The sequence below is a fragment of the Bombina bombina genome, chromosome 1 (assembly GCF_027579735.1).
Source record: "Bombina bombina isolate aBomBom1 chromosome 1, aBomBom1.pri, whole genome shotgun sequence".
NCBI classification, from domain to species: domain Eukaryota; kingdom Metazoa; phylum Chordata; class Amphibia; order Anura; family Bombinatoridae; genus Bombina; species Bombina bombina.
In genome coordinates this window covers 1,194,213,882-1,194,229,074 of record NC_069499.1, presented here as the reverse complement: position 1 = coordinate 1,194,229,074, position 15,193 = coordinate 1,194,213,882, and the positions used below count along the sequence as shown (strand labels likewise).

The 15,193-nt window shown below is 42.6% G+C and overlaps 1 protein-coding gene across 4 annotated transcripts in view; it reads right to left on the bottom strand.

The window, feature by feature from the left end:
* Positions 1–15,193, bottom strand: part of HDAC5 (histone deacetylase 5) — a 421,662-nt gene that overhangs the window by 208,490 nt on the left and 197,979 nt on the right. For 2 of the 4 annotated variants that reach the window (XM_053700081.1, XM_053700076.1), the window contains exon 3: positions 7,431–7,475. The exons of the other annotated variants lie outside the window; for them this stretch is intronic. In XM_053700081.1, coding sequence (XP_053556056.1) covers positions 7,431–7,475 — 45 coding nt within the window. The remainder of the gene's footprint in view (positions 1–7,430; positions 7,476–15,193) is intronic. 4 annotated transcript variants of the gene reach the window in all.

Below are 15,193 nucleotides of genomic sequence, written 5' to 3'. Positions count from 1 at the left end.
TCATCATTCAGAAAGACCATTCCTATTTACTTCCTTTATCAAAGTGTACACAGTCTTTTTATAGGCACCAGCTACTACTGAGCATGTGCATGAGTTCACAGTATATATGTATGAGTCTCTGATTGGCTGATGCCTATCATATGATACACTGGGCTGGAAAATGAAAGAACACTTTGAAATTTGTTAGAAAAAAAAATACTGCTCCCTTAAAGGGATGGTAAGGTCAGAAAACTTCTATAGATTAATTAATAGTATTAATATATTCAATATACTCTTTAAATACCGTGCGCTGCTCTTTTTGTTCTGTTCACCTGCTATCCAGCTCAAAAAAACTCAACCAAACCAACCGTGAGGCTAATTTGCATTAGCCATCACGGTGGGCAACCTGCTTTCTCCCTTCCCTGCATTTCCGGGTACTTGTTTGAAGCCTACACATGCGCTCTGATGTTGATAAATCTAACGCATGTGCATTGTAACCTGGATTTCTATCGCCAACGTCATCGCTCTAGAGGTCATGTGACCGCAGTCATTCCTGAGTCGGAGCTGGAGACAGAGGCATGTGAAAAGGAATGCAAATTCGCTTGCATTGGTGGTTGTGTATACATGTTAATTTATTACAATGATATAGGCGTTTGGTAGACTTATCCAGACCGCCCATTCTAGGGGACTGGCAATTCTAACATCATACTTAAAGGGACAGTCTACACCAGAATTGTTATTGTTTAAAAAGATAGATAATTCCTTTATTTACCATTCCCCAGTTTTGTATAACCAACACAGTTATAATAATACACTTTTTATCTATGTGATTATCTTGTATCTAAGCCTCTACAAACTGCCCCCTTATTTCACTTCTTTTGACAGACTTTCATTTTAGCCAATCAGTGCTGGCTCCTAGATAACTCCAAGTGCGTGAGCATAGTGTTATCTATATAAGACACATGAACTAACACCCTCTAGTGGTGAAAAATTGTCAAAATGCATTTAGATAAGAGGCCGTCTTCATGGTCTAAGAAATTAGCATATGAAGCTCCTAGATTTAACTTTCATCTAAGAATACCAAGAGAACAAAGCAAAATTGTTGATAAAAATAAATTGTAAAGTTGTTTAAAATGAACTGCCCTATCTGAATCATGAAAGTTTATTTTGGACTAGACTGATCCTTTAAAAATAAAATATCGTTTAAAACATTGTAGAGACTTTGTTTAAATTACCATTTGCATATATTACTTAAACCTTTGCATTAAAAAACTGATGTGTTTAGGTAAAGTGCTACTGTGTTGTCTTTTTATTGTGCACGTTTTAATTATGCAATTCTACTGTTTTTAATGGCCCTTAAAGGTCATTATCAGCCCAAAGAACCACATTCAGATCCCCAGATGTAATGGGACTTCTGAAAAATAATTATAAAACTTGGCCAAAGCCTAAAAGAGTAGGCAAAACATTGAAAGAATTGACACTTTCATTTGAACAATTAACATACAGAATAAAACTTTGAGCCTATTCCGCTCACACTCTTTGGAGCTTAAAAAAACAAAAGCCATAAAGCTTAAAGGGAATGTGTGTAAAGCACAGCACTAACAAGAGAGGCCATACACATATTCTGTTACCTAGAAAGTGTCTAAACCTGGGGCGCGATCCGATATACGGCGCAGGTTTCGGCACAAGCGTAGAAACCTGCGCCGCCCGTAGTTTCAGCTCGCACAGCGAGCTATCACATGTACGGCGCCGGCAGTTGCTAAAGTGCCGTAAGTCTGACAAACTAGCGATGTCCAGAAATCTGCGTAAGTACAAATTTCTGGAGTCGCCAGTGACTTACGGCACTTTAGAAACTGCCTAAAAAAACTTACTAAAATACTAAATCTCCCGTTACTGTCTAACACGCCTCCCAAACATAGCCCGACACGTATACCCCTCTATCTGCAATCCTCCCTCTCACTCCTAATAATAAATGTATTAACTCCTAAACCGCCGCTCCCGGACCCCGCCGCCACCTATATTAACTGTATTACCCCCTAATCTGAGCCCCCTACACCGCCGCCACCTATATTATATATATATTAACCCCTAATCTGAGGCCCCCTACCCCGCCGCCACCTATATTAACTGTATTGACCCCTAATCTAATCCCCCTACACTGCCACCAGCTACATTAAATGTCTAACCCCCTAAACCGCCGCCAGCTATATTAAATGTCTAACCCCCTAATGTGAGCCCCCTACACCGCCGCCACCTACATTAAAGTGATAACACCCTAATGTAAGCCCCTACCCCGCCGCCACCTACATTAAAGTGATAACCCCCTAATGTGAGCCCCTACACCGCCGCCACCTACATTAAAGTGATAACCCCCAAATATGAGCCCCTACCCCGCCGCCACCTACATTAAAGTGATAACCCCTTAATGTGAGCCCCTACACCGCCGCCACCTACATTAAAGTGATAACCCCCTAATATGAGCCCCTACCCCGCCGCCACCTACATTAAAGTGATAACCCCCTAATGTGAGCCCCTACCCCGCCGCCACCTACAATAAAGTGATAACCCCCTAATATGAGCCCCTACCCCGCCGCCACCTACAATAAAGTGATAACCCCCTAATATGAGCCCCTACCCCGCCGCCACCTACATTAAAGTGATAACCCCCTAATGTGAGCCCCTACCCCGCCGCCACCTACAATAAAGTGATAACCCCCTAATATGAGCCCCTACCCCGCCGCCACCTACATTAAAGTGATAACCCCCTAATGTGAGCCCCTACACCACCGCCACCTACATTAAAGTGATAACCCCCTAATGTGAGCCCCTACCCCGCCGCCACCTACATTAAAGTGATAACCCCCTAATGTGAGCCCCTACCCCGCCGCCACCTACATTAAAATGATAACCCCCTAATGTGAGCCCCTACACCGCTGCCACCTACATTAAAGTGATAACCCCCTAATGTGAGCCCCTACACCGCCGCCACCTACATTAAAGTGATAACCCCCTAATGTGAGCCCCCTACCTCGCCGCCACCTACATTAAAGTGATAACCCCCTAATGTGAGCCGCTACACCGCCGCCACCTACATTAAAGTGATAACCCCCTAATGTGAGCCCCCTATCCCGCTGCCACCTATTTTAACTACATTACCCCCTAATGTGAGCCCCCTACCCCGCCGCCACCTATATTAAAATTATTAACCCATAATCTAATCTCCCTACACCGCCGCCACCTATATTAAAATTATTAACCCCTAATCTAATCCCCCTACACTGCCGCCACCTATATTAAAATTATTAACCCCTAATCTAATCCCACTACACCGCCGCCACCTATATTAAAATTATTAACTACTAAACCTAAGTCTAACCCTAACACCCCCTAACTTAATTATTATTCAAATAAATCTAAATAATATTAACTAAATTATTCCTATTTTTAAATCTAAATGCTTACCTATAAAATAAACCCTAAGATAGCTACAATATAATTAATAATTACATTGTAGCTATTTTAGGGTTTATATTTATTTTAAAGGTAACTTGGTATTTATTTTAACTAGGTACAATAGCTATTAAATAGTTAATAACTATTTAATAGCTACCTAGTTAAAATAATTACCAAATTACCTGTAAAATAAATCCTAACCTAAGTTACAAATACACCTACACTGTCAATAAATTAATTAAAAAACTACAATTATCTAAACTAAAATATAATTAAATACACTAAACTATATTACAAAAAAAAACACTAAATTACAAAAAATAAAAAAAGATTACAAGTATTTTAAGCTAATTACACCTAATCTAAGGCCCCTAATAAAATAACAAAGCCCCCCAAAATAAAAAAATGTCCCTACCCTAAACTAAATTACAAAAGTAATCAGCTCTAATACCAGCCCTTAAAAGGGCCTTTTGTGGGGCATTGCCCCAAAGTAATCAGCTCTTTTACCTGTAAAAAAAAGAACAACCCCCCTTATTACAACCCACCACCCACACACCCATACTCTAAAACCCACCCTATCCCCCCTTAAGAAAACCTAAGTCTAACCCCCAAGTGGTCCTTACCTGTCAGGAAGACCGGCGGAGAAGGTCCTGTTCCAGGCGGAGAAGTCTTCTTCCAGGCGGCGACCTCTTCTTCTTCCAGGAACCAGCCGGCGCAGAGCGGAGGAGTTGAAGACTGATGACCGCGGAGCTGAAGACCGTCCTCTCTGGAACTGAAGACCGGCAATGCAGGAACTGAAGACCGCGGAGCTATGGAGTGTGGAGGATCCTCTTCATACGATCGCCAAAGTACACTGAATAGGAATTCAAGGTACGCAATTAAAAATGGCGTCCCTTGAATTCCTATTGGCTGATTTGAGCCTTCAAATTCAAATCAGCCAATTGGATGAGAGCTACTTTAATTCTATTGGCTGATTTGAATAGCCAATAGAATAAGAGCTACTGTAATTCTATTAACTATTCTAATCAGCCAATAGAATTACAGTAGCTCTTATTCTATTGGCTATTCAAATCAGCCAATAGAATTAAAGTAGCGCTCATCCGATTGGCTGATTTGAATTTGAAGGCTCAAATCAGCCAATAGGAATTCAAGGGACGCCATTTTTAATTGCGTACCTTGAATTCCTATTCAGTGTACGGCGGCGATCGTATGAAGAGGATCCTCCACATTCCATGGCTCCGCTGTCTTCAGTTCCAGCGTCGCCGATCTTCAGTTCCTGCATTGCCGGTCTTCAGTTCCAGAGAGGACGGTCTTCAGCTCCGCGGTCATCGGTCTTCAACTCCTCCGCTCTGCGCCGGCTGGTTCTTGGAAGAAGAAGAGGTCGCCGCCTGGAAGAAGACTTCTCCACCTGGAACAGGACCTTCTCCGCCGGTCTTCAGGACAGGTAAGGACCACTTGGGGGTTAGACTTAGGTTTTTTTAAGGGGGGATAGGGTGGGTTTTAGAGTAGGGGTGTGTGGGTGGTGGGTTGTAATGGGGGGTTTCTTTTTTTTACAGGTAAAAGAGCTGATTACTTTGGGGCAATGCCCCACAAAATGCCCTTTTAAGGGCTGGTAATAGAGCTGATTACTTTTGTAATTTAGTTTAGGGACATTTTTTTTATTTTGGGGGGCTTTGTTATTTTATTAGGGGCTTAGATTAGGTGTAATTAGCTTAAAATTCTTGTAATCTTTTTTTATTTTTTGTAATTTAGTGTTTGGTTTTTTTTGTAATATAGTTTAGTGTATTTAATTATATTTTAGTTTAGATAATTGTAGTTTATTTAATTAATTTATTGATAGTGTAGGTATATTTGTAACTTAGGTTAGGATTTATTTTACAGGTAATTTGGTAATTATTTTAACTAGGTAGCTATTAAATAGTCATTAACTATTTAATAGCTATTGTACCTAGTTAAAATAAATACCAAGTTACCTGTAAAATAAATATAAACCCTAAAATAGCTACAATGTAATTATTAATTATATTATAGCTATCTTAAGGTTTATTTTATAGGTAAGTATTTAGATTTAAATAGGAATAAATTAGTTAATATTATTAATATTATTTCGATTTATTTTAATAATAATTACGTTAGGGGGTGTTAGGGTTAGACTTAGGTTTAGTGGTTAATATATTTAATATAGGTGGCGGCGGTGTAGGGGGATTAGATTAGGGGTTAATAATTTTAATATAGGTGGCGGCGGGGTAGGGGGCTCACATTAGGGGGTAATGTAGTTAAAATAGGTGGCGGCGGGGTAGGGGGCTCACATTAGGGGGTTATCACTTTAATGTAGGTGGCAGCGGGGTAGTGGCTCACCTTAGGGGGTAATAATTTAAATATAGGTGGCGGCGGTGTAGGGGGATCACATTAGGGGATTAGACATTTAATGTAGCTGGCGGCGGGGTCCGAGAGCGGCGGTTTAGGGGTTAAACACCTTATTAGGGATTGCGGCGGGGGATTGCGGTTGACAGGTAGATAGACATTGCGCATGCGTTAGGTGTTTTATTTTGCAGGCAGTTTAGGGAGTTACGGGGCTCCAATACTCAGCGTAAGGCTTGCTACGCCTGCATTTTGTGGAGAGGTGAAAATGGAGTAAGATTTCTCCATTTTCGCCACGTAAGTCCTTACACTGTATATTGGATACCAAACTGCGCGGGTTTGGTATACCTGTCTATGGGCCAAAAAACTACGGCCGAAGGCAGAAATATATGAGCGTAACTTCTATGTTATGCCGTATATGTGTGATACCAAACCCATGCAAAATTTGGCGTCACCGGCTTTTGTGGGCGACGCTGCATATCGGATCGGGTCCCTGCTATTGGTTTGCAGCATTAAAAAAAAAAACAACTAGGTTACAGAATTTGCTTTTTGGCTTTTAGGGAGTGTGAGACAAGCACATTATTTTACACCACCAAGAGGTGTTTAAAGGGCCATGAAATCCAAACTTTTTCTTTTATGGTTCAGACAGAGCATATCATTTTAAACAACTGTTTAATTTACTTCTAGTATATAATTTTGCTTCTCTTAGAATCATTTGCTGATGGAATAGCAATGTACGAATGGGAACTAGCTGAACACATCTAGTGAGCCAATAACAAGACACAAATGTGTGCAGGCAACAATCACCAGCTAGCTCCCAGTAGTGTAGGATATGTGCATATTCTTTTTCAACAAAAGATACTAAAAGAACAAAGTAAATTTGCAAATAAAAGTGAATATAAAAGGGTCTTAAAATTACATGCGCTATCTGCTTAATGAACGTTTAAAGGGACAGTCTACTTGAAATTGTGAATTGTTTAAAAAGATAGAGAATCCCTTTATTACCCATTCCCCAGTTTTGCATAACTAACACAATACTAATACTGTACACTTTTTACCTCTGTGATTACCTTGTATTTAAGCCTCTGCAGATTGCCCCTTATCACAGAGCTTTTTACAAACTTGCATTTCAGCCAATTAGTGCTGACTCATGCATAACTCCACAGTAGTGAGAACAATGTTATGTATATGACACACATGAAATAGCAATGTCTAGCTGTGAAAAGCTAATAAAATGCATTGAGATAAGAAACAGCTTAGGGCTTAGAAATCAGCCTATAAGCCTACCTAGGTTTAACCCTCAATAAAGAATACCAAAAGAACAATGCAAAATTGATGATAAAAGTAAATTGGAAAGTTGTTTAAAATATCATGAAAGTTTAATTTTGACTTTCCTATCCCTTTAATGTCCCTTTAAATGGAGAAGACTTGCAAACACATATATGACAGATAACCCTAGAAAACAATTCTGATTAAATGGATTTTTTTCTTTCATGATTCATAAAGAGCATGCAATTTAAAAACTACTTTCCAAATGACTACTATTATCCAATTTGCTTCATTTTCTTGATATTCTTTATTGAAAGGCATATCTAAATATGCACAGTAGCGGATTATTATTGGCTGCACATAGATACCTTGTGTTATTGGCTCATCCATGTGCATTTCTTCAAAAAAGATACCTAAAGAATGAAGCAAATTAGACAATAAAAGTAAATTGGAATCTAGTTTAAAATTATATTTTCTATCTGAAGAAATGTTGGGTTTCATGTCCCTTTAAGCAAGAATCTGTTACAATAACAAGGTTAAATGAAAAAGCTTTAATCTTCCTCCTGGGAAAAGGAATTGCATAAGAAGGCTGAAATGTCATGCTTACTTGGGCTTGACTTGGTGGACATTTGAAAAAGATTTAGACTACAGTGTTTTCCACATTCAGATGCTTCTTTACAAACAGTAACACTTAATATAACTGAATACTCAGGCTTGCTCCTGGCCAGAAGAAGAAAAGTTATTTTATTACCGGTAACATCCCCAAACATGGATTACAATACCTTTATTATCCATTCTCCAGTTTCGAATAACCAACACTGTCATATTAATATAGCTTTTACTTTTGTGATTAACTTGTATCTAAGCCTCTGCAGACTGCCTCCTTATCTCAGATCTTTTGAAAGACTTTCATTTCAGGCAATAAAAGTGCTTACTCTTAAATAACTTCACGGGTGTGAGCACAATGTTATCTATATGGCTCACGTAAACTAATGTCCTCTAGCAGTGAAAAACTGTAAAATGCATTCAGATAAGAGGCGGCCTTCAAGGGCTTAGAAATTAGCCTACCTAGGTTCGCTTTCAACTAAGAATACCAAGAGAACAAAGCTAATTTATGATAACAGTAAATTGCAAAGTTGTTTTTAAATTGCATGCCCTATCTGAATCATGAAAGTTTAATTCTGACTAGACTGTCCCTTTAAGGTAAGGGTCAGTTCACTGCTGCGCAAATCGTCACTGTAAGTGTTGTTTGAAGCAGTGTCTGAAACCCTTGATTGCCAATGCGTGTACTATGGAGTGTTCTGGGTAATCAAGGAGTTAAAATACTTGTGTGGATTGTATTTAAACCCTTGGCTACCCACATATTTCTGGGCAAGCAAGGATTAAAGGCACAGTCAACACCAGAATTTTTAATGTTTTAAAATATAATCCCTTTATAACCCATTCCCCAGTTTTGCATAACCAGCACAGTTATATTAATATACTTTTTACCTCTGTGATTAACTTGTATCTAAGCATCTTCTGAGAGTCCCCTGATCACATGACATTTTATTTATTATCTATTGACTTTCATTTTAGCCAATTAGTGCAGTGTCTGCCACAATCCACGGGCGTGATCACAATGTTATCTGTATGGTTTACACAAATTAGCTCTCCACTGTTGTGAAAAGCAAATAAAACAGCATGTAATAAGAAGTGGCCGTCAAGGGCTTAGAAATTATCATATGAACCTTCTAGGCTTAGCTTTCAACTAAGAATACCAAGAGAACAAAGCAAAATTGGTGATATTAAATGCCCTATTTGAAACATGAACGTGTTTTTTGGACTTGACTGTCCCTTTAAGTCACTGCTATGTGTCACTACAGTAATAAAATCTTTTGGTTGCCCATGTATAGTCTGGGTAAACAAGGGTTAAGTCATGGCTGTGTATCACTGTAGCGATTAAACCCACTGAAAACCCTGGGCAACCTAAATTATGAACAAATTTGTCAAGCCCTTTCTTAGCAAAACTAAATATGCACTTATTATGCATTGTGGCAACTGTAGAGAGCAGGAGGATTGGAGCAGGATTTGGAAACACTAAGAAATGCTCTCTGGATTGCAGCATTACTGTATTGTAACAATGCTGCTTGTGTGCCCACTGCAATGCAATTGTATAATGCACAAATGTCACTAGCAACAAAATATAACTAATATGAATACACTTTGTATAAAGATCTGCCAAAAAAATGCACAACAATGGCACCAAAATGGCAATGCAAACCAATGTTCCTGCAAAAGGCATATGGAGGAAACCAACTGAACAATAATCCAAAACTAAATAATAAAGATAATATAATAGGATCTTAAAAACCAAGTGCCTGAACTCTCCACACATGTATACAGTCCTGTACACACTAAAAACATATGCAAAACAGAATGAGAAGCAGTGTGCCAGGAACGAACAGCAGCATCAATAGCTTGTTCTATGGCCCGGTTGCCACCTGGTAGTAGCTTCTTTCTGCCCAATTGTGCTTTCACAGAGGAAAACTTTCCTGTAGTATATCAGTCTGATCCCGCCAACATGGTCAGTCCAGCCCCGAAATACCAGGCAATTCTCCTCTGAACAAGGAACATGACAACCCCAGATGATCGTTTCGGCCTCCTTTGGGCCTCGTCAGTGAGGTTCAGCCATATCCCTCTAAGCACATTGGGCAAGGAGTCCACGTCTGGTTTCCCCCATCACCCTTAGGGAGACTATCCCCAGGGTCATATTTACATATGCAAAACAGAATGAGAAGCAGTCTGCCAGGAACGAACAGCAGCATCAATAGCTTGTTCTATGGCCCGGTTGCCACCTGGTAGTAGCTTCTTTCTGCCCAATTGTGCTTTCACAGAGGAAAACTTTCCTGTAGTATATCAGTCTGATCCCGCCAACATGGTCAGTCCAGGCCCAAAGGAGGCCGAAACGATTGTCTGGGGTTGTCATGTTCCTTGTTCAGAGGAGAATTGCCTGGTATTTCGGGGCTGGACTGACCATGTCGGCGGGATCAGACTGATATACTACAGGAAAGTTTTCCTCTGTGAAAGCACAATTGGGCAGAAAGAAGCTACTACCAGGTGGTAACCGGGCCATAGAACAAGCTATTGATGCTGCTGTTCGTTCCTGGCAGACTGCTTCTATTCTGTTTTGCATATGTAAATATGACCCTGGGGATAGTCTCCCTAAGGGTGATGGGGGAAACCAGACGTGGACTCCTTGCCCAATGTGCTTAGAGGGATATGGCTGCACCTCACTGACAAGGCCCAAAGGAGGCCGAAACGATCGTCTGGGTTTGTCATGTTCCTTGTTCAGAGGAGAATTGCCTGGTATTTCGGGGCTGGACTGACCATGTCGGCGGGATCAGACTGATATACTACAGGAAACTTTTCCTCTGTGAAAGCACAATTGGGCAGAAAGAAGCTACTACCAGGTGGTAACCGGGCCATAGAACAAGCTATTGATGCTGCTGTTCGTTCCTGGCAGACTGCTTCTCATTCTGTTTTGCATATGTAAATATGACCCTGGGGATAGTCTCCCTAAGGGTGATGGGGGAAACCAGACGTGGACTCCTTGCCCAATGTGCTTAGAGGGATATGGCTGCACCTCACTGACGAGGCCCAAAGGAGGCCGAAACGATCGTCTGGGGTTGTCATGTTCCTTGTTCAGAGGAGAATTGCCTGGTATTTCGGGGCTGGACTGACCATGTTGGCGGGATCAGACTGATATACTACAGGAAAGTTTTCCTCTGTGAAAGCACAATTGGGCAGAAAGAAGCTACTACCAGGTGGTAACCGGGCCATAGAACAAGCTATTGATGCTGCTGTTCGTTCCTGGCAGACTGCTTCTCATTCTGTTTTGCATATGTAAATATAACCCTGGGGATAGTCTCCCTAAGGGTGATGGGGGAAACCAGACGTGGACTCCTTGCCCAATGTGCTTAGAGGGATATGGCTGCACCTCACTGACGAGGCCCAAAGGAGGCCGAAACGATCGTCTGGGGATGTCATGTTCCTTGTTCAGAGGAGAATTGCCTGGTATTTTGGGGCTGGACTGACCATGTCGGCGGGATCAGACTGATATACTACAGGAAAGTTTTCCTCTGTGAAAGCACAATTGGGCAGAAAGAAGCTACTACCAGGTGGTAACCGGGCCATAGAACAAGCTATTGATGCTGCTGTTCGTTCCTGGCAGACTGCTTCTCATTCTGTTTTGCATATGTAAATATGACCCTGGGGATAGTCTCCCTAAGGGTGATGGGGGAAACCAGACGTGGACTCCTTGCCCAATGTGCTTAGAGGGATATGGCTGCACCTCACTGACGAGGACCAAAGGAGGCCGAAACGATCGTCTGGGGTTGTCATGTTCCTTGTTCAGAGGAGAATTGCCTAGTATTTCGGGGCTGGACTGACCATGTCTGCGGGATCAGACTAATATACTACAGGAAAGTTTTCCTCTGTGAAAGCACAATTGGGCAGAAAGAAGCTACTACCAGGTGGTAACCGGGCCATAGAACAAGCTATTGATGCTGCTGTTCATTCCTGGCAGACTGCTTCTCATTCTGTTTTGCATATGTAAATATGACCCTGGGGATAGTCTCCCTAAGGGTGATGGGGGAAACCAGACGTGGACTCCTTGCCCAATGTACTTAGAGGGATATGGCTGCACCTCACTGACGAGGCCCAAAGGAGGCCGAAACGATCGTCTGGGGTTGTCATGTTCCTTGTTCAGAGGAGAATTGCCTGGTATTTCGGGGCTGGACTGACCATGTCGGCGGGATCAGACTGATATACTACAGGAAAGTTTTCCTCTGTGAAAGCACAATTGGGCAGAAAGAAGCTACTACCAGGTGGTAACCGGGCCATAGAACAAGCTATTGATGCTGCTGTTCGTTCCTGGCAGACTGCTTCTCATTCTGTTTTGCATATGTAAATATGACCCTGGTGATAGTCTCCCTAAGGGTGATGGGGGAAACCAGACGTGGACTCCTTGCCCAATGTGCTTAGAGGGATATGGCTGCACCTCACTGACGAGGCCCAAAGGAGGCCGAAACGATTGTCTGGGGTTGTCATGTTCCTTGTTCAGAGGAGAATTGCCTGGTATTTCGGGGCTGGACTGACCATGTCAGCGGGATCAGACTGATATACTACAGGAAAGTTTTCCTCTGTGAAAGCACAATTGGGCAGAAAGAAGCTACTACCAGGTGGTAACCGGGCCATAGAACAAGCTATTGATGCTGCTGTTCGTTCCTGGCAGACTGCTTCTCATTCTGTTTTGCATATGTAAATATGACCCTGGGGATAATCTCCCTAAGGGTGATGGGGGAAACCAGACGTGGACTCCTTGCCCAATGTGCTTAGAGGGATATGGCTGCACCTCACTGACAAGGCCCAAAGGAGGCCGAAACGATCGTCTGGGGTTGTCATGTTCCTTGTTCGGAGGAGAATTGCCTGGTATTTCGGGGCTGGACTGACCATGTCGGCGGGATCAGACTGATATACTACAGGAAAGTTTTCCTCTTTGAAAGCACAATTGGGCAGAAAGAAGCTACTACCAGGTGGTAACCGGGCCATAGAACAAGCTATTGATGCTGCTGTTCGTTCCTGGCAGACTGCTTCTCATTCTGTTTTGCATATGTAAATATGACCCTGGGGATAGTCTCCCTAAGGGTGATGGGGGAAACCGGACGTGGACTCCTTGCCCAATGTGCTTAGAGGGATATGGCTGCGCCTCACTAACGAGGCCCAAAGGAGGCCGAAACGATCGTCTGGGGTTGTCATGTTCCTTGTTCAGAGGAGAATTGCCTGGTATTTCGGGGCTGGACTGACCATGTCGGCGGGATCAGACTGATATACTACAGGAAAGTTTTCCTCTGTGAAAGCACAATTGGGCAGAAAGAAGCTACTACCAGGTGGTAACCGGGCCATAGAACAAGCTATTGATGCTGCTGTTCGTTCCCGGCAGACTGCTTCTCATTCTGTTTTGCATATGTAAATATGACCCTGGGAATAGTCTCCCTAAGGGTGATGGGGGAAACCAGATGTGGACTCCTTGCCCAATGTGCTTAGAGGGATATGGCTGCACCTCACTGACGAGGCCCAAAGGAGGCCGAAACGATCGTCTGGGGTTGTCATGTTCCTTGTTCAGAGGAGAATTGCCTGGTATTTCGGGGCTGGACTGACCATGTCGGCGGGATCAGACTGATATACTACAGGAAAGTTTTCCTCTGTGAAAGCACAATTGGGCAGAAAGAAGCTACTACCAGGTGGTAACTGGGCCATAGAACAAGCTATTGATGCTGCTGTTCGTTCCTGGCAGACTGCTTCTCATTCTGTTTTGCATATGTAAATATGACCCTGGGGATAGTCTCCCTAAGGGTGATGGGGGAAACCAGACGTGGACTCCTTGCCCAATGTGCTTAGAGGGATATGGCTGCATCTCACTGACGAGGCCCAAAGGAGGCTGAAACGATCGTCTGGGGTTGTCATGTTCCTTGTTCAGAGGAGAATTGCCTGGTATTTCGGGGCTGGACTGACCATGTCGGCGGGATCAGACTGATATACTACAGGAAAGTTTTCCTCTGTGAAAGCACAATTGGGCAGAAAGAAGCTACTACCAAGTGGTAACCGGGCCATAGAACAAGCTATTGATGCTGCTGTTCGTTCCTGGCAGACTGCTTCTCATTCTGTTTTGCATATGTAAATATAACCCTGGGGATAGTCTCCCTAAGGGTGATGGGGGAAACCAGACGTGGACTCCTTGCCCAATGTGCTTAGAGGGATATGGCTGCACCTCACTGACGAGGCCCAAAGGAGGCCCAAACGATCGTCTGGGGATGTCATGTTCCTTGTTCAGAGGAGAATTGCCTGGTATTTTGGGGCTGGACTGACCATGTCGGCGGGATCAGACTGATATACTACAGGAAAGTTTTCCTCTGTGAAAGCACAATTGGGCAGAAAGAAGCTACTACCAGGTGGTAACCGGGCCATAGAACAAGCTATTGATGCTGCTGTTCGTTCCTGGCAGACTGCTTCTCATTCTGTTTTGCACACACTAAAAACAGCAACCTCCGCAGTTAGTGCTCGTGAAGACAGGGAATCTGCCTGTTCCCCCAATCACATATCATTGAAACAAATGTCCACAGCACTGTAGATTCTTGTATATCTTTATTATACCAACATAGAAAAAGCGATGTTTCGAGTCTACTGACTCTACTGACTCTTATTCATGAGCATGAATAAGAGTCAGTAGAGTCAGTAGACCCGAAATGTTGCTTTTTCTATGTTGGTATAATAAAGATATACAAGAATCTACAGTGCTGTGGACATTTGTTTCAATCACACATGTATACAGGTGGGCTGCATGGCACAAAACAAATCCACACAAAAAACTCCCCTAAAAAGCCCCTCTTGTCTGTTCCTCCAAGGTAATAACAAAAACCGAAATAGTAGTCACACCTGAGAATACTGTCATCATCCCTATATCCCTGGAATGTCTCCCGAGGGAGAAGTCTCTTATGTCAGAGTCCAACGTTACATGACCTTTAACAAGTCAATTGCAGCACTGACTGAGGTCAAGAGGTTAAAGGGACAGTATACAGGGAGTGCAGAATTATTAGGCAAATTAGTATTTTGACCACATCATCCTCTTTATGCATGTTGTCTTACTCCAAGCTGTATAGGCTCGCAAGCCTACTACCAATTAAGCATATTAGGTGATGTGCATCTCTGTAATGAGAAGGGGTGTGGTCTAATGACATCAACACCCTATATCAGGTGCACATAATTATTAGGCAACTTCCTTTCCTTTGGCAAAATGGGTCAAAAGAAGGACTTGACAGGCTCAGAAAAGTCAAAAATAGTGAGATATCTTGCAGAGGGATGCAGCACTCTTAAAATTGCAAAGCTTCTGAAGCGTGATCATCGAACAATCAAGCGTTTCATTCAAAATAGTCAACAGGGTCGCAAGAAGCGTGTGGAAAAACCAAGGCGCAAAATAACTGCCCATGAACTGAGAAAAGTCAAGCGTGCAGCTGCCAAGATGCCATTTGCCACCAGTTTGGCCATATTTCAGAGCTGCAACATCATTGGAGTGCCCAAAAGCACAAGGTGT